At 37.0% G+C, this 18,752-nt stretch overlaps 5 protein-coding genes across 9 annotated transcripts; 2 read left to right on the top strand and 3 right to left on the bottom strand.

The window, feature by feature from the left end:
* Positions 1–87: 87 nt before the first annotated feature.
* LOC109860784 (elongator complex protein 6) lies at positions 88–2,132 on the bottom strand. 3 transcript variants are annotated; one of them, XM_020440087.1, is made up of 3 exons: positions 2,046–2,123; positions 1,020–1,942; positions 88–949 (listed from the first exon to the last, which is right to left on the bottom strand). In XM_020440087.1, the coding sequence occupies exon 3, from the start codon at positions 939–941 to the stop codon at positions 111–113; it is 831 nt and encodes a 276-aa protein (XP_020295676.1). In that variant the 5' UTR covers positions 942–949; positions 1,020–1,942; positions 2,046–2,123; the 3' UTR covers positions 88–110. The 3 variants fall into 3 exon arrangements, with proteins under 3 accessions (XP_020295676.1, XP_020295677.1, XP_020295678.1); XM_020440088.1 differs by having other exon boundaries at positions 1,020–1,388; XM_020440089.1 differs by lacking the exon at positions 1,020–1,942 and having other exon boundaries at positions 2,046–2,132.
* A 39-nt stretch (positions 2,133–2,171) lies between these two features.
* On the top strand, positions 2,172–5,132 carry LOC109860783 (mitochondrial dicarboxylate carrier). Of its 2 annotated transcripts, none has more exons than XM_020440084.1 (9): positions 2,172–2,260; positions 2,887–3,003; positions 3,068–3,218; positions 3,642–3,797; positions 3,917–4,083; positions 4,171–4,378; positions 4,465–4,545; positions 4,638–4,694; positions 4,777–5,132. In XM_020440084.1, exons 3-9 carry the CDS (start codon positions 3,123–3,125, stop codon positions 4,891–4,893), a joined length of 882 nt encoding a protein of 293 aa, XP_020295673.1. In that variant the 5' UTR covers positions 2,172–2,260; positions 2,887–3,003; positions 3,068–3,122; the 3' UTR covers positions 4,894–5,132. The 2 variants fall into 2 exon arrangements, with proteins under 2 accessions (XP_020295673.1, XP_020295674.1); XM_020440085.1 differs by lacking the exon at positions 2,172–2,260 and adding an exon at positions 2,676–2,759.
* Positions 5,133–6,562: 1,430 nt separating this feature from the next.
* On the bottom strand, positions 6,563–9,536 carry LOC109860774. Of its 2 annotated transcripts, XM_020440070.1 has the most exons (10): positions 9,241–9,536; positions 9,111–9,181; positions 8,880–9,025; positions 8,699–8,798; positions 8,493–8,530; positions 8,087–8,409; positions 7,849–7,942; positions 7,665–7,776; positions 7,274–7,393; positions 6,563–7,140 (listed from the first exon to the last, which is right to left on the bottom strand). In XM_020440070.1, exons 1-10 carry the CDS (start codon positions 9,295–9,297, stop codon positions 6,699–6,701), a joined length of 1,503 nt encoding a protein of 500 aa, XP_020295659.1. In that variant the 5' UTR covers positions 9,298–9,536; the 3' UTR covers positions 6,563–6,698. The 2 variants fall into 2 exon arrangements, with proteins under 2 accessions (XP_020295659.1, XP_020295658.1); XM_020440069.1 differs by having other exon boundaries at positions 7,665–7,942; positions 9,241–9,535.
* Positions 9,537–10,178: 642 nt separating this feature from the next.
* On the top strand, positions 10,179–12,954 carry LOC109860777 (aurora kinase C-like). The gene is made up of 5 exons (XM_020440074.1): positions 10,179–10,524; positions 10,613–11,197; positions 11,291–11,425; positions 11,491–11,881; positions 11,966–12,954. Exons 2-5 carry the CDS (start codon positions 10,641–10,643, stop codon positions 12,056–12,058), a joined length of 1,176 nt encoding a protein of 391 aa, XP_020295663.1. The 5' UTR covers positions 10,179–10,524; positions 10,613–10,640; the 3' UTR covers positions 12,059–12,954.
* Positions 12,955–12,986: 32 nt separating this feature from the next.
* Positions 12,987–18,075, bottom strand: LOC109860776 (nuclear valosin-containing protein-like). Its single transcript, XM_020440073.1, has 11 exons — positions 17,667–18,075; positions 17,248–17,475; positions 16,852–17,157; positions 16,457–16,750; positions 15,976–16,195; positions 15,610–15,892; positions 15,041–15,503; positions 14,785–14,952; positions 14,372–14,698; positions 13,875–14,093; positions 12,987–13,797 (listed from the first exon to the last, which is right to left on the bottom strand). The coding sequence occupies exons 1-11, from the start codon at positions 17,814–17,816 to the stop codon at positions 13,672–13,674; spliced, it is 2,784 nt and encodes a 927-aa protein (XP_020295662.1). The 5' UTR covers positions 17,817–18,075; the 3' UTR covers positions 12,987–13,671.
* Between the last annotated feature and the right edge of the window lie 677 nt (positions 18,076–18,752).

Raw genomic sequence — 18,752 nt, 5'->3', positions numbered from 1 at the left:
ACGTAAATTTAAACGTTTCCATTTGTTTCTTCCAACTATTATTAAATTTTTACAATAGTTCCTTACAAAAATACACAATATACAAAAGCACAGAAATGAACAAGTTTTTGCTACGAGAAGGGAGCCACTCCGCCGGGTGTAGTGATCCTAATCTGCCAGTCCAACAACTTGAACAAGTACACCGTCATCTCAGCCAAGTGATACTTCAATCTGATCGAGTCTACCTTCCAGTGAATCATCAACTTGCCGCCGGACGTGTCGCCGGAATGACCTGTTTCGAACGGTTCGGCGGTGAGGCACAGATGTGCCATGTGCTTCAGAGCGTTGGCGATCATGTCCGCGTTCGAGGTCTCCGGATCCCAGCGATAGACGTGTGCGAGAACGCAAAGCTGCGACAACGAACGCGACGCCATGAACGATCGCAGATACCTCATGAAATACATAACGTCCAGCACACCAAAGCCGAGATCGAGAAGGTGATTTATATCGTCGATAATAAGAACAACGGATTCACTGAACCTGGCCGCTTCCTCGTACTTCTCTCTGACGTGTGTGAACAGTCTGTAAACTGTGTCAACGTGTCTCTCGGAATTGGCGTCGGGAAGTATGTTCCTTTCCCCGTCCGCGGGGTCGTTGCACGTGTCAGCGACTAGACAGCTGGCCACAGTTTTCATAGGCTCGACAATGGCAACCTGACCCTTCTCTCTCAGAGTCAACAGGTTGTAACCGAGTCTCATGCCGACGTTGTGATAATGACCCAAGGTGTTGTGACAAAGCACGAGACAAACGGCGTTTTTTCTCTTCAGCGCGTTCGACAGAACGGCGTTCACCAAGAAGTTCGCGTTCGTCCCGTGTTGCTCCTCGATCAGAATCATCTTACCGCACATGTCGATCTTGTCGATGCCGAGATAGTTGCACACCATTTCGATCGAGCTAGCCATAATGGACTCTAAAAAAAAAGAGAACATAAAAACGCGTTATTACATCACGACGTAATTTTTTCACAACAAGTAACGTACGTTTATGTAATGCGGTTGCTGCGACGTGACGGGAGAAGATAGCCGGGTCATAAACCTTGTTGCGTTTTACATAACCTGCAAGCGCGCGTTGCGCCAAGTGTACGACGAGAAGTTGGCGCGGTTGGTGCGAAAATTCGAATTGAAACGATTCCAAGAATCGATATTATCGATCAATTTGCGACAGTACGAACAAAGAGACTTTATTTCAAAAACCGCGTACTTGCGCGCACACTCGCGTGTTTTCTCGAATTCGCCTCTTCAGATCGTCGATAGAATATTGTTTTATCATCTTATCATTGTTCAACCGTCAATATAAAATTCACGACGTGAATGAATTTTTTAATTCAATATTGTTGTTCGAAATTTATTCTGAAACAACAGGTGAAAGCTCCCGGTATAAAAAATGTTTCTCATGTATACTTATACACAAATTAAAATAATTTCTATCTAATTATGCAAATTTATAATGCCGTACAATATGTCCGTACAATTATACACGTGGAAAATTTTTTTACCGGGAGACCGTTTACGCAAACTTGTAAAACAAAAAATAGCCGCAACTGGAAACATTACACTTGTCATGATTTTGTTTTTATTTAAAAAACATTAAACATTAAATAAAAACCACACGTGTCTTAAAACCGCAAGATGTTGAAATTCAGAAATTCGATGTAAATTGCTTCGAGTTGCGTAAACATCGCAATTGTAAAAAAAAAAAACGACCGCGCAACTCGCGGAGAGTTACGCGCTGCACGTGTTGTAGTTTAAATCAAATTGCTTATGTAAAGCGGTAACACGAGAGATGTGTACCGTTACAATCAGCACATTTGTCGATAAGCAGGAACGCCGACGATAAAAGAATGACGCAATCCCACGCGGACATGATTTCCAATTCCGCTTGGTCTACATGCACTATAGATAATCTGTTCTTATTAAAAAAAAAAAGAGTATTATTTTGTACTTTTCCCACGCACGCACACACATACACACCAGCAGACTCGTATTACATATCAAAAGTAATCTTACACGTAGCTATCAGCTGATACGTGTCGTGCGCACGTCGCCTCACACAGCTTCAACTCCTGCGGAACGTTTCGCATCGACGTCAGTATGATCAGTGGGCAGTCCGAGTTCAGCTGTTGTCCAGATCGGAACACCGCCGCCGCACTCCGCCTTTCACTCCGAGTCCCGATCACGTACTTTAGTTTCCGATCGTCACAGACCCGCACAACGATGACACGGTCAGAAGTCATTAAACTCGTCTGAAAGATTGAAAGACCGCGAAATTTATTATATACGAGATTTCGAACAAGAAAATGAGTGAATTGGTACAACTAGAGAGTTTTGGCACAAGCGTGTGACGATTCACGTCGATTGTGAATAATTAAACGCTTATTAGACACTTTGAGTCTAATAATCGAACAGTTTAATTAAATTCTCCGAAATTAAACAAATTACAGGTGTTTATGTCTCTCGTAAAAATCAAGAAAAACGGGCTGACCTCGTTTGCTGTCATTTCGGTCGCTTTCTTGAAAAAAAAAAAAAAAACACCTGGTGTTCTCGAGCTTAAGTCGCCGTTTCGACAATTTATAGCTTTGCCGTTATCGCAAGGTCGTTATATTGAATTTAATTTTAGCACCACTCGTACGCGTATTTGCTTAGTCGGCACTTCCGCTCTAACACGAAACAAATTATGAAAAATTCGCAAATTCTAACAACAGCAATATTTTTGCGCAAAACGTAAAAAAATGTTACTTACTTGTTTTACGATAGATTGAGAAAGAAATTGGAAAAAAATGTGTAAAAGCAAATTCTTTGAAAGAAATTTTTGCTCGCTTTGCATCATTAATTTGTTATAATTTTTCAGACGTGTTTTTTTATAACAATTTTCCGTGCCAAAGTGGGAATTTCTCTGCACGCTCTACGTGTATAATGAACGAACACATCAGTCTTATGTGTCCTTGACCTGTATGTGCAAAAAAAGGTGAGACACATAAATCATATACATTTTTTGAATAAATTTACACATTAATTAATCTTGTCCGCAGTGCCATAGATATGTTCCTATTTACTGCTTGATAACAAGGCGGAAAAAAATTAACAATGACTGACAAAAGTAAGAAATTATCACGTTGGTACTTTGGAGGTGTTTCTTCTGCAGCTGCTGCATGCGTGACTCATCCCTTAGATCTGTTGAAGGTTTTCTCTCAACCAAATTCTCCTTAAACAGACTCCATTACACACACAGACTGTCCAAACATGAACACCCAAGAGAACAAAATGGACAAAATTTATATATATATATATATAAATATTTGTCTCATTCCTTGTCTTCAAGTTTACATACCAGTTTTTTGTAGTTTAATAATTCTCTCAAATGTTCACAAACATTTTATAGCAATGAAAACAATTAAGATACTAAAACTCTGCCTCTACTTTAGAAACAAAGATAGTTGGGACAAATATTTATGTAAACATTTTTCATTATTAAACTTATTAAATTTTTCATTATTTTTCCAACGCCAAAATTCGCCCCTGAAACAGTTACACTTACACACGTTTACATTTTGTATATAAAACCGTGTGTATTAAAACCTACATGATCAAACATCTCTCGTGCAGGTTCATCTGCAAACTCAACAGGAAGGCAAATTGTCAATAGTACGTTCGACCGTTGGAATAATTAAGAAACAGGGAATACTTGCTTTGTACAACGGACTCAGTGCTTCTCTGCTTCGTCAGCTTACATATTCGACAATAAGATTCGGAGCGTACGAGGTTGTTATACACACGAGATCGTATAGTAACGTTTTACGCGTGTGATACATGTGTATACAAACATCATTTCTTCTTCACTTTATTATGACACAGGTCGTATATTGTGTTGAATATAATAGGTTGGCAAACAAACGTTTGAAACGCCCGATCGTCCGTTACCATTTTATCAGAAGTTACTGCTAGCTGGAGTGTCCGGTGCTACTGGCGGAGTTTTCGGAACCCCCGGTGATGTGATCAATGTACGCATGCAGAATGACATCAAATTACCACCAGAGCTGAGAAGAAAGTAGGACTTTTTACATATTCTTCTTATACACCTCTCTTGAAAATGTACACGTCTTGATCGCGCGTCGTTCTTTGTTGTTGCGCACAGCTACAAAAATGCTTTGGACGGGCTCCTGCGTGTAGGTAAAGAGGAAGGAGTACGTCGCTTGTTCAGCGGATGTTCCACCGCAACCATGCGAGCGGTACTGATGACCATTGGCCAGTTGAGTTTTTACGATCAAATTAAAACGACGCTGTTGCAGACGGGCTATTTTCGGGATAGTCCTTCGACACACATTTTATCTAGTGTGTCAGCTGTGAGTGATCTGAATAATATTTTGAAAGAGCGGTAAGATTTATGTTCCAAGATTGCTCCAACTTCTTCTGTTTGTTACGTTAACAGGGTGCTATCGCAACAACACTCACACAACCTCTAGATGTCTTGAAAACACGAGCGATGAACGCTAAGCCCGGAGAATTTAAGGTAGGATATATGTATAAAATTTTTGAAGTAAACTCGATGAGATTTACACGTGTGCGTGTTCTTTCTCTCTTTCATGTTTATTTTCCCTACAGAATCTATTAGAAATTTTCCTGTATACTGCCAAGCTTGGACCGCTGGCTTTCTTCAAAGTGAGTACGATTAAAAATACAAAATTTTGCATTAACAAACATTATCGAAAGTACATGAGATTAACGAAAATTTGTGTTTCAGGGCTACGTACCTGCATTTATCCGGTTAGCGCCACAAACCATCCTCACATTTGTATTCCTCGAACAACTTAGATATAATTTCGGATTCTATCCGCAACCCGCAAAATCCTCTTTATAAATCAACGAACAAGATGCACGGAATTGTTATGGAATCAGAGAACTGCTGCTGGATCCGTTCTGTAACTTCGTTCGTAACGTTATACATTTGAGGCATAACGCGCGCGTTGTGAATCTTCGCTCAGACAAAACGCATACCTGGGAACAGTTCTTTAGTACATGGACAATATAAATTTTGTTTATTTGGTAATGTATAAATTATATAAGATATAGGAGATCGTCTCAGTATATAATTATATCATACGAGAACGTCTCAATGTATAATTTAATTATATACAATCGTGTGTGTGTGAGAGATCGTCCTAGTATCTCGTATATAAATTACATACCGGATATCGAATTCGTTTCACACACGCAGAGATTTTTCCTGGATAGAGCAAAACACACCTTGTGTGTATTACAGCAACATAATTTTCAATTACACAGTATGAAAAAGCTGGTTTCGTTTTTTGATGGGCAAACAATGAATTTGGTATACGACTATTTCACACAGGGTATGTAAAACTTGATAAAGAAAATTCGTCATCAAATTTTCAATCTGAACAAATTCACGCGTCTACAGCAAATTGTGATTCAAAATGTTTGATGTTAATTATTTTTATCAGAGATTTAGTGTTTTACCAGTTAATTATTGAATTTCTTTCTACGCTTAGAGAAAGAGAGAGAGAGAACAGAAATAATTCAGTCACAAAGATGATTGTCTTGATGACGATCTTCCAATTGATACATTCCTCATAATTAATTGTGATGCGTACGCTAGTATACATACAATTCACATAGTACAAACAAACAATTTATATGTACGTTAGATCTGTTTGTCAATGACGAATTGAATGTGAATTAGGCCGCTGGCTTTCTTTGCGCCGCTGTTACTCTCGGCCTCGGCGCGCTTCCCATCAAGTCCCGATTTTTTTTTTTTTTTTTCACGGGACTCACGCCGTGTCTGCATTTTCTGTTGCATTGGCCGCAGCCGCCTGTTCTCTATTTACGTAACTGTCATTTACGCTGGAGCATCTGTTGAGTCTCTTCCGTAGATTCTTCCGTCTGATCAATATTTTTCTCAACACACGACTCGTTTCTTCGGCTTCCTTCTATTATCCTTAATTGTAGATGTTTTCAGATCGTCTATTTTCTCCTGCGCTACTGTCTCCTCATTACCCTCTTCTGCGGGATAGTAACTTGAACTTCCGTAAAAGCCATACTTCACCGACACATTGGTTAAAAGTCTTCTGCGAAACTTGACGCACAAATAGTAGCAGAGGAAAACGCGATCTACTTGAGAGAGACTTGACAGATTGCATCTCGGCCAAAAGCAAATTTATACATATTATATATAATTATTCTTTTACGCGCGCACATATATAAAGTGATTTTATTAGTACAAAGACCACAGAAGAGAGAGAAATATATATATATATATATACACATATATTTACTTAAGATAATTTTTGAAAAAAAGAGTTTACTTTTTAAAGTCTTATACAGATATTTCATGCAATTATTCCATTTGTGCTACAATACAATAAAAAATTGCTGACAAAATTTACACTTTAGGAGGGTATTTTTATTTCTTTATGAAAATGTCCTCTTAATGAAAAAAACAGTACAATTTATGAGATAGCTTTATATAAAAATACGTAACAAAAAAAAAAAAATTATTTTAATTGCGCTGATACATAACATATTTTATCATTTTAGCAACATGTAAATATAATTTACTAATAAAAGTGTAAAGAATATTTTTGATCGTAAACATACTGTGAGTTCATTTATATATTACCCTGCACAGTTGTGAGTTTGATATATTTAGAGATAAAGTAGAATATGTTTAAGCATAGTAAGATTTGTGCGCGTTAGTTTTGCATCTTCTGAGAAAAATCGTTTTTTATAAGTTGCGTAGTCTGTTCCACATAAGTAAAGCTCCAAGTGATGTATGTTTTTATGCGATAACAAGTTCACAACACCTGGAGGCATCTTAGACGCTGACAACATGTCGCAATACGGTGCCAAATTACAGACACTTGCGTCACATATTACAATAACAGAATTGCCAGCAATTAGGGTTTGTGTTAATCGATCAAACAATGCAGTTTCGGTTTCTTCTTTAATGATAATAATGTCTTTTCCCTCACAAATTTTTGTCACTTCTATTTTTGCTCCTGTTTCACTATTCGTGTGAATTATTGAACTTTCATGGATGAATGGAAATTTGATCCATTTTTGTATTATGTTTGCCAATGTTACATGACTAGAACAAGAGAGTCAAAATTATTGAAAATAGTAATTTGTTGCAAAAAATATAATCAAGTTTAAATGTGCAAAATATTAAACAAATGGCAAACATTAAACTTTTACTTTTGTTTAATAAATCTAACACATACCCAGTGCATTCCAACGAGTGGGCAAACTTAGATAATATTCGTATCCTAGATTCAACTGATGTAGTACTCCAAGTTTTGAATCCTTTTGAAGCAGAGAGAACACATTTGGATATATCGTTCCTAAAATAAATAACATTTTGAACTTGATTATGGTCGAATCTCTTCCGATCCTTGTCGGATCGGAACCAGACTTTTTTTTAATTCTTGCTCTCTTCCTCCAATTAGTAGTGACAGAAAACGACATAAAATATAAAAAATTTTGTCAAACATACAAAGAGAGAGAATATAAAGAGAAAAAACAGAAAGATTTGACTGTAGAGTTTTTGTTAAACATTTCTTGAAGAAGTATCGAAGGATAAAAGTAAGAAGAATATGGAAATAATTGTTTTACCATTCTGCCTGAGCCCATACACCATGCATTTTATCATTTATATGCGTCCAATATCTCTCTTTCACAGGTTTTTGCCACGAGCCATCATAAAACAAATTACTGACTGGGCCATCTAGTACATTTTGTGTTGTTACTGTGTTATCATCATTACAATTACATTTGAAACGATGAGTGGCCAATGTACCTTCCAAGGACTTTCCAAGAATTCTGTTTATAGGCAAAAGAACTTCATCACCGCTAAAGAACTCGTAATATGTATTTATAAATACACAATCTCTCTAAATCATAAAAAATTTATTTTATATAAATACTTTCAGAGAAATAGCATTGTTCTCTCTAAATCATAAAAAAATTATTTTAATACTATATACCGAAGAAAAAATCATATTAATTATGTATATATGTAACTTATGTCGCTGTACATTTAAGGATATTGCTAAATTTTTTGCAGTTGTAATATCTTCAGACCAAATGGATACAAAGTTCACAAAATGAGATTTCTTAGGCGTAAGCAATTCTTGCTTCGATCGAAATACTTTGATTTCAACATCACGTAATTTACTACAATCTTCATATTCAATTTCATATTTTTCTTTATAATATAAAAATTTGTCTTTTATTGGTTCTTGAATCAAAATTTTGGTTGGCAGAGAATAATAAACATCAGTTGTACACATTCTTATTAGGTAAAACATAACTGCATGTAAGTCTGAGTCCTCTAAAAGTACGAGTTCAAACTCTAGCTCTGTAAAAAAAAAGTTTAAAATTTTAATTACAAAAATACTTTTATTTCCACATTTATTAACAATAATGATATGTTTATATTACTGTTTAATGAAATACAATATACTGGTACATCAGGAAACCTGAAAAGATACACAACACTGAGATTATACTCGGAACCTTCTCTAAAATACATAATAATATACTTATAAATAATATATAGACACTCCGATAATTATCAATTTTAACAAATATATTTCTTATTATTTACTTTATCACAATAAATATCACTCTTATGTAAACGTACTTACACAAGCATTTTCTCTAGAAAACATTTTACATATGTATAATCTGACGGTAAATTGAAAAGCGTGATCATTGAAATTACATCATCAACAAAATAATTTCCATCTAAGAAACAAACAAAAAACAAAGTTTATAAAAAAAAGTAAACCACAAAAACACACTACATACCAACATCAAGCTACATACTATATAAACCAATATTAAAGCAAGGTTCAAGCTTAGCATAATATTTATTTAAACATTCTATTATACTAGTAGCCACATCAACATGTCCAAAAACAGCATGAAAAAGAGATATATTGTTTTTCATCACAAGTGCTGTTTCACGATATCTGTAAATTAGAAAAAAGTAAAACCTTTTTTCTACATTTTTTATATTAGTTGCGGTGTAAAATATTAAAATTGTTCTTTTTGTACCTTTGGCAAGTGTTATTGACATCTTTAATTTCTGCTGTGTCAGCCAAAGCCTTTATTTTGGACAATATTTCCTAAAAATAAAATTATGAAACTGGACCTAGGATATTATTACATTATGTTTCATATTCACCTTTCGATCGACCTTATCATATTCTAATTTATCATAAAATTCGTACAGTTGAGACATGATTTGTCTTTTTTTTAACGCTGTCCAAAAGTTTTTGAAGTTGGAAGCCTCACAATGACACACACGTTCTCTCACGCCTGCATAATAATTGTGAAATTAGACAATAACAATTTCACGAGAAAAAAGAAACACACGTGTTCCGAGCAACAAGTAGAGATAAGATATAAGACAACGACAAACACTGATAAGACAAAAGTTAAACCAGGCACGCACCGCACGATCGCGGTCGCAAAATCCTCAGAGCTGAACCAATCGCAGCGCTTGGTTTACCGCTGAAATCAGAGAGAAGACTGAGAGCGGCCATGCCATTGTTTTTTACGACGGTTTCCAGCCGCTACTTTCAGCGCCGGGTTTCACTTTGCGTGGAACTCGCGAACTACGAAACGAGTTTCACTTTCAGGCGCATACGATAAAAATGTATCTCGGTTAGAGTCCGTGCTAGATCCACTTTCATTCATGTCGTTGGACGTCACGCACACGGACACGGTTTTGTTTGCGTGCGTGCCTCCATCACCGATGCTCTCGATTCTTGGCAGTTCTACTTATCGACAGTAAAGTGGATTCAAACCGAATGAAAGTGAATTTAGCACAGACTTTTACCGAGATACATTTTTATCGTATGCGCCTGGAACTCGTTTCGTAGTTTGCGAGTTCCACGCAAAGTGAAACCCGGCGCTGAAAGTAGCGGCTGGAAACCGTCGTAAAATACAACAATGGCATGGCCGCTCTCAGTCTTCTCTCTGCTGAAATATTATGACGTCATTAACAAGAAGCGCATCATCTGACGGGAGATTTCAAAAGTTAACTCGCCAGATTGTTGCGACGATGACGGCGATTCTCATCTACTTTCGTTTGCGTGATCCGCGGAGCATTTCGTGTTGGCCAATCAGCGCAAGACATTCGCTATTTTGAAAAACCGTTTGAAGTTTAAACAGACCGGAGAGAGATATCACGGCGGCGATTTCGTCTCGACTCGAATACCGCATCTCGCTGAGAGAGTAAGTACCTTCGAGGGATTGCGTTCTTCGCGATGATTTGTTGAATAGCGCGTTGCATCTGGAGAATACGGTACGCCGTTTATTTCGCGTTTGCTCGACACCCGGATCCTCGAACTCTCGTACGCGTGCAAAATTTGTGTAGTTAAACATTTTCGTTTGGTGGTTTTGCAAAATACTTGGAAAAAAAGCTAACACTTACGCGTGTTAGCACTTTTTACACAAACAAAAGGTATTTACATGCTGTTTCCACACAAAGTGCTTTATGTTACGCGAGAAGTATCAAGATTATTTGTCTTATTTTTGTTGTTCCTTTGTAGGATAAAGATATAAAATTATATAGGAGGAATGGACAAAGATATACAAACGGTAGATGTTACCTACATTAAAAAACTTATTTCAAAAGCAACGGATGTTAATCCATTGAAGAATGCAAAAAATACCATTAATGAAATGGAACAGATTTGTGAAATTAGTTCCACGAAAAGTGCCAGTCAAGAGAATAGGAGCAACGCTGCAAAGAAATCCGTCGAGTTGATGCCACCTCCTAAATTAGCGTTTGTATCTAAATCAGCTGGCAATCAAACAACTCAACAAAAACATAGCAACGAGAACGTCAAAGAGATCACAGATAGCAAAACTGGCGATTCTTCAAAAGTTTCGAGCTCGAATGCAGACTCGAGTAAAAATGAGAATCAAAAAAATGAGAACCAGAAGAGATGGGTGTTGTCGGACTTCGATATCGGACGACCTTTGGGTAAAGGAAAATTTGGTAATGTGTACTTGGCCAGAGAAAAGAAATCGAGATTTGTAATTGCCATGAAAGTGCTTTATAAATCGCAAATAGAAGACGCCAAGATTTCACATCAAGTACGACGAGAAATAGAAATTCAAACTCACTTGAGGTGGTTTTTTTTCTCATATTCCGTTCTCATTAATTAACTGTGTGTTTGCGAATTTCTTTTTACATTAAAACACGTGACCTTAATTTTTAACAGGCATCCAAATATTTTGAGAATGTACGGATATTTCTATGACGATAAGCGAATTTATTTGATACTGGAATACGCACCCAAAGGAGAGCTTTACAAAGAATTAAACAATCAACCGAATAAACGATTCGACGAACAAAGGTAAGTTGAAAAAATTTTATCCTGTATAACAATTAGGATTAAACACATACGCGTACTTTGTCTAGGACAGCCACTTACATAGCTCAGTTAGCTGACGCGTTAGAATACTGCCATAGCAAAAGTGTCATTCACCGTGACATTAAACTCGAGAATTTGCTACTTGGAGCAAACGGCGAATTGAAAATAGCTGACTTCGGATGGTCTGTTCACGCGCCTTCGTCTCGAAGAGACACACTTTGCGGCACTCTGGATTACTTGCCACCCGAAATGGTATCGGGTAAAACGCACAATCACACAGTTGATTACTGGAGTGTCGGAGTATTGTGTTACGAGTGCTTAGTTGGGAAACCTCCTTTCTACGCGCCAACTAACGAGGAAACTTATATGAATATAAAAAAATTGCGATACAGGTTTCCAAGTTTTGTCAGCGAAGGTGCAAAAGATCTGATCTCAAAGGCAAGTTAATAACATTAATAAATTTTTAACAAAGACGTCATGTGTGTGAAAACTTTAGTTAATTTTTTACGAATTTTATTTCAGCTGATAGTTACCGATCCGGAGAAAAGATTAAATATGAAAGATGTCCTTTCACACAAGTGGATTGTAGAAAATCGCAAAATAAATAATGCCTGAGAGTTTTAGTAATATATATATATATATACACACGTAAAACAAGTATTAAATGTAAAACCATGTAAACATACCGCATGAGAATTTCATGTAATTTTTAATTCGTTCGATAATCGTCTAAGAAAATTAACGTAAAATTGCATATGGACTATTATTTATTATTATGTATTTAAAATGTCTTTTACACACACACGCGCGCGCGCGCATATACACGTATATACATTGTGGTTTGGGATGCGCTTAATATTTTATCTCTGATTTAAAAAAAGACTTAATCTCATATAACGAAGTATATCGCGCAATAGAGCTGTCAATCTCTATAATGGTACGATTTTTGAGACTAAACTTGCAACAATCCTTCGCAGTTTTTTCTTAAATATTTAAATAAGTTATACTAAAAAATTCTATTTCAGTTCTTAAGAGTTTCTCAACTGCAGATAGTTGATCCGAATTAAATGTATTTTTATAGTTATTCTCATTTTATGTTTAGAATAGAAATGTTTGATCGTCCGTATAATTTTCTCTGTATATAAACATTATCCGACTTTGCCTTCATGTTTACTAGTGTAACTAAATTTATTTTCCATTAGATGTTTTAGTTTGCGGAGCTCGAGTACGTTACATTAGTTAGTTTAAGTACAATTTTATTGGGTGATATAAACTGTGTACAGTCTATGGTCATTACTGTGCAGTCATGTACTTCTCTATGGTCAATTTATGCCCAACGTGTCTAATCAAAAACATTCGGTATTTTAGATCTAGTATATGTGACTTATTTATCTGGTATCAGTCTCTCTGTGCAACTGCTCAAACGATGGAGGAGCAACATAAAGATGGTGAATACGGTGATAGATTTATCGAATGTATAAATTGAGAATGTAACTAAATAAATGCGACAATAAACAATTGTGAAAATTCAATTTTCAAAGAATTTGACTTTCAATACAAATTTTATTGAGATCAAGCTTTTATTTTAATTTTTTACCTTATTGAAAAATTCAGTATATAAAGATTCTTATATTCTATTAAACACACAACGTACATTTTATAGAGGGTGGACAAAAAATAACAGAAGCGTACACATACATTTGTTACATAGTCAAGCTTTTTTATTAATATACGACACGATAGACTTTATCCTCAATACAATTCTTACAATAGACATGTACAATTTTGTGAATAGTCTTTCTCGCAAATGTTTGATTTCTTTTTCCTTTTTTTTTTTGTTGAGATTACCTAAGTTGCTGTTTAGAGACAGTTTTGTATTATTATATAGAAGAAATAAGATTGTTCACATTCTTATTGTTTTTGACCACCCTCCGTGTATATCTAACTTACATTAGAAAATAACAATCTTTTCTAGAAATACTTTAATTATTTGAAGCGTTAAAACATCTCAAAAGATAATAATGAGTAACATTACAATTATTAAATCCAAATCCATGTTGTTGAAATATATATCCGACAATGAAAACTTACGCGCCTAAAAGAAATACTTTTTATGTCCCGGATGTGTAAAAAGTCTAGTCTAAATGATCTAGTTAGTGTTGGTAATGGAAGAGTTCTATAGCGATTTTTTTCTCTGTATTCTTAAGAGTTTTTCACTTTTTTGTACTTTAAGTTTCCATTGGTTCCATTACTACGTCAACTATCGGTGTGTCTATCGGTGTTTCCATAGGTGTAATGTCGGAGTTCTTTTTGACCGAATACATCTTGCTCAGCTTTTCATAATGTTTAATGTCCTACAAAATGTGTTTGTCGCGTTATTAATTTTATATACGAATAAGAATCAAATATAAATGCCTTCTCGCCTACTTGCCTTTTCGCGAACTGACGGTTGGACTTTGTCAAATGCCAGAAAGATGTGCCGCATCGAAATTTCCGGCTGTCCATAACCGTCTATTATTTCCTTCAACGCTTCCATACCAGCCTCCTTTATCAAAGCCGCTAAATCTGCTCCGGTATAACCCTCGCATTTGGCGTTATATCCAATCTGTTCTAAATTGACATCCGCAGCAAGCTTTGGTTTCGTTGCATTCTACAAATTGAAACATGCACGTCGTCAACGGGTTTCTTCATAAAGAGAAAATATAAATTATTATTTATCATTTAAAGCTAATATTTCTATCAGAGATCGGCATTGAACCAAGAAAGAAAGTTTCTTTTTCTACGCGCTGTTTTATTTTTAGTAGCTAACGGGTGTAAGATAGCGCATAAAAGAGGAATTTCTTCCGGAATTGCGGACATTGATTCACTCTGTCAGTCATACATGTGCGCGTATACGTATCTTTATATATTAATGTAATGTAATCATACCTTCGTTAATGCTCGTAAAATGTCAACCCGATCCGAAGCTGTTGGGAGACCGACGTATAAAATTTTATCTAATCTCCCTGGCCTCAAAACAGCTGAGTCTATGATGTCGGGGCGATTACTAGCGGCCATGATAAACACTCCCTGTCGACTTTCCACGCCATCCATTTCTGTAAGCATTTGATTGACCACACGCGACGTTGCGGAATTATCGCCTTCCGATCTCTTGGGACACAAAGCATCCAGCTCGTCAAAAAATATAACGCATGGTATCGAATTCTTTGCTCTTAGAAAACACTGACGGACTGCCTTTTCACTTTCGCCGACGTACTACAAAAAGTATATAAGACAAGGTCACACATCAAATCGTTTTCATATTTGCAGATGTAAATGTTGGAACACTATTTTAAACTTACCATGTTTAGAAGTTCAGGACCTTTAACGGAAATGAAGTTAATACCAGCTTCGTTCGCAATTGCTTTGGCTAATAATGTTTTTCCGCAGCCAGGTGGGCCGCACAATAATACTCCGCTCGCAGCGGTTAAACCTAACGCATTAAAGTGTTCAGAATGTTTAATCGGGGCCTGAAATATAAAAACCAATTAAATAGAAATTCCACGGTTTGCAAAAAGAATCGTATATATGGTTATTCCACAGAAACTTGATTCTCACAAGAATAGCCATTTGTAACTCCTGTCGAATATCCTGTAGAGAGCCAACATCGTCCCACGATACATCAGGAACTGTTGCGAAGCCTTCTCTTTTCGCTGAGGGTTGGACAACATGCAACGCAGCCTCAAAATCACTGTGCTCAACGTATAAATTTGCTAAGCGTTCCGGCGGAAGCGGAGGCTCGCTTCGCAGCCAAGCCAACAAGCTCGCCACATCCGACGAGTTTTCTTGTATCACATCCATTTCAGCGTTTTCCTGGTTTTTAGGTTGTTCCAAAAACGCGGTAGTACTTGGTATCTCCACACTAGATGTTGCAGAAGAAGTTGATGTTGCGACATTAGTATTAATTACATTTCCCGAATCTTCCTGAACAGTTTGATCTTCTTTCTCAGTCTGTTCGTTGCCTTCGGTTATCGCCGGTAAGTTTTCTTCCTTTTTTGGTCTATTTAAATCTTCAAATGCTCTATAACAATTAAATATAAATTGTTACACTTGATAAATTTTTGACGTTATATACTCACACACACACATTTACGTACACGCGTGCATAATATATGAAAATTGCTTACCGATCCACAGCAGCCATGGCAGCTTCTCTGATTAAGGCAACTAAATCCGCGCCTACAAAACCTGGAGTAAGAGACGCTATCGTCGTCAAACTAACATTAGGAGCCAGAGCAAGTTTTTCAGTATGCACCGCTAGAATTTTGGCTCTCGCGTCTCTGTCTGGTATTCCAAGGCACACTTCGCGATCAAAACGTCCGGCTCTTCTCAAAGCGGGATCCAATGAATCTGGTCGATTTGTCGCACCAATCACCAGTACTCTATCTCCATTTTCTCTGAGATTCAATTCTAGAAAAAAAAAAAAACGATCTTCAGAAATCTTTTCGCGAAAAACCAATAAAAGTTCAAACGCAACCGATTGCGATCCTCACCGTCTAAACTTGATAACAGTTGTGCGACAATTCTTCTTTCCATTTCTCTTTGCGCTAGAGCTCTATGTGGAGCAACAGCATCTATCTCGTCCAAGAAAACAACACATGGCGCAAGAGTCAAAGCTTGGTCGAACAAATCTCTGATACGAGCCTCGCTTTCACCAGACACTCCGGCTACAATTTCGGGTCCAGCTACTTTTAGCAGAGGTATGTTCAATTCCTAATTGTAAAAAATTGCGAAATATTAATTATTAAGGTTGCGGACTGTTTTTCTTTATATAGTTGCACTAGATATTAAAAAAAAAATATCCAAACGGAAGAAAAATGAGAATAAAACAAATCAGTATTATAAATGTTGCAATATTATCTACAACCTGCTACACAAATATAAATTTTCTTCATTGCAACAACCCGAAGACAATTTCTAGTGCAGCATATACTTTAGACGATTTTTTTTTCTTGAATTAAATATAAATCTTACTCCCACAATGGCATGTGCCAGCAATGTTTTTCCACATCCAGGTGGCCCGTGAAGCAAAAATCCTCTCGGTGGAGACACACCGAGCTGTTTGAAGATTTCGGGATGTTTCATGTGGGCCAGCAGTTTGCAGACACTTTTCAAGACTTTATCACAACCCCCTACATCAGAAAATGTGTGTTTTGGTTCTGTGACAGGTACAACTCTCAGTTTTTTTGTATTAAAAGATTGTCCATCGCTCTCCTTCTCTCTCGGTCGTTTTCTCGTAGATTCAACAAATGGCTTCTCTTTATCGGTCTAAAATTATCAGTATATGTAACGTAAAAGACAAAATCTCTCGACGAAACAAAAACATATCTCTGAATTATACTCCGTAGTACATATATATATATATATACCATTTGTGACGGCGCAGATGATTCTAATTTGGAATTTACATTTACTGACGTAGATTTTGAAGCGGATGTCTCTGGCTTCGAAGTTGCCGATTTTGCAACTTCCGTTGACGACGCTTGCAGAGATTCCTCAATTACAGAATCGGGTTGCTTCAAATCTTTTTCGTTCTTAGACTCAACCTTAGACACATCATCGTCGCTACTGATGTCTATCAATTCTTTGTCGCTCGAATTCCCATTTTGTTTGCCATGCGGTCTTTGATACATACGCAATATGGTATCACCTACTAAAGCATGTTGCGAATCTGACTAAAATCAAGTGGCTTTATTTAAAATGTTGCATCATAAAATAATATTCGAACAAAGTTTATCTCTTTTTCTCTCTATTACGAGCAATACCTCATTATCGACATCCTCAAAATCTTCATCGTCATCGAATACGGAGCAGGTGTCTTGTTGATTGGCAGGCTTTTGCGAAAACATCTCAGTGAGCTCGTCGTAAGCCTTGCGCACCATCGTGCGAAACGCGTTACGTTTTTTATGTCGATAATCCGGATATCGTCTTTGCAACGCATCTGCCATCTCAAGAACGTCAATGTACACTCTGTTCTCGTTTTCATGCATATACTGTAAAATAATTGTGTATATATATATATACACATAAATATGGATATATATATGTATGTACAAAAATACTGTCACGAGAAACGAACTGCTGCTCCGAACAGAAGAAATTTAATCGTTCGCACTCCGTGCACAAGTCACGTTGTTGTACAAAGTGCGACGATTAGAAAAAAAGAGCCGGAATTTATAATTACCGTTTGCACACGACCAATTAACGTCTGATCCCGAAACATTCTCGGATGCATTCTGTCCTTATTATTCAAATATCTCTGTCTGTAATTCTCGCTCGAGCCTTGCAACGGTATGATATCAATCGACGAGCTGAGTTTGCCTACTTTGTGCATATTTCTCAAATGGAAACAAACGAGAACGCAATGTCCGAACAATTCCCGCGGCTCCTTCCTCTTTCCGCTTCTTCTCGTAGAACTCGATTCCCACGATTCGCGCGTGGTTCTTCACGGAAATATTCCGGCATATACGTGCGTAGCATTAGCCTACTACCTCACGACATCTACGCACAGATTCCGACAAAGAGTGTCCCGAAAAGAAAAAAAATAATACGAAACAGGAAACAAAGCGACAGTCAATAACAGATTACTTCGCTCTCGGACGGAAAAGCAACAAAACTGATTGGCTGACGCGTTTTGCGCGCTGTAAGTATACAAAATAGTTCACATAGTCGACACGTGGACATCGCAGCGCTCGCGGACGGGAACACGCACACAATCCATTCTCGACTCTATTCACAATCCCGAACATAGACGTATAATATATAGACTCTTAAGCCTATGTCACACTACGGATTAGGATTGAGATTGGATTGCAATTTGGCCAATCAGAGAGAAGATCACTAAACTTAGGATTGGTTTTCTTTTTTCTAATTGGTCAAATTTCAATCTAATCTCAATCCCAATCCGTAGTGTGACATAGGCTTTAGAATGGCGTATGGACTAACTTGAGGCGGTCCTTTGAGCCATATATGCACCAAACCAAATCTAATATATAGACTGCGCGTTTGGCTGAAAAGATGTCTTCAACGTTGAGAGAGACAACATACTTTGAATAGTAACTCTTTCTCTATCATTTACCCCACTACTTCGCTAGACAAAGATGAGGCTACTATTCAACACCAGCTGTCTCTCTCTCAACGTTGAAGACATTTTCTTAACATGGCAAAGGTAGGGCTGTGTTCAGTTAAGCAAGATGGAACGAACTAATGGAGGAAATGCAGGAAATACAGGAATTGGAACTAATGAATTCCTGTATTTCCTGCATTTCCT

This window comes from Pseudomyrmex gracilis, unplaced genomic scaffold, assembly GCF_002006095.1.
Source record: "Pseudomyrmex gracilis isolate BER0280 unplaced genomic scaffold, ASM200609v1 scaffold_468, whole genome shotgun sequence".
NCBI lineage: Eukaryota > Metazoa > Arthropoda > Insecta > Hymenoptera > Formicidae > Pseudomyrmex > Pseudomyrmex gracilis.
This window is presented reverse-complemented; position numbering and strand designations above follow the sequence as displayed.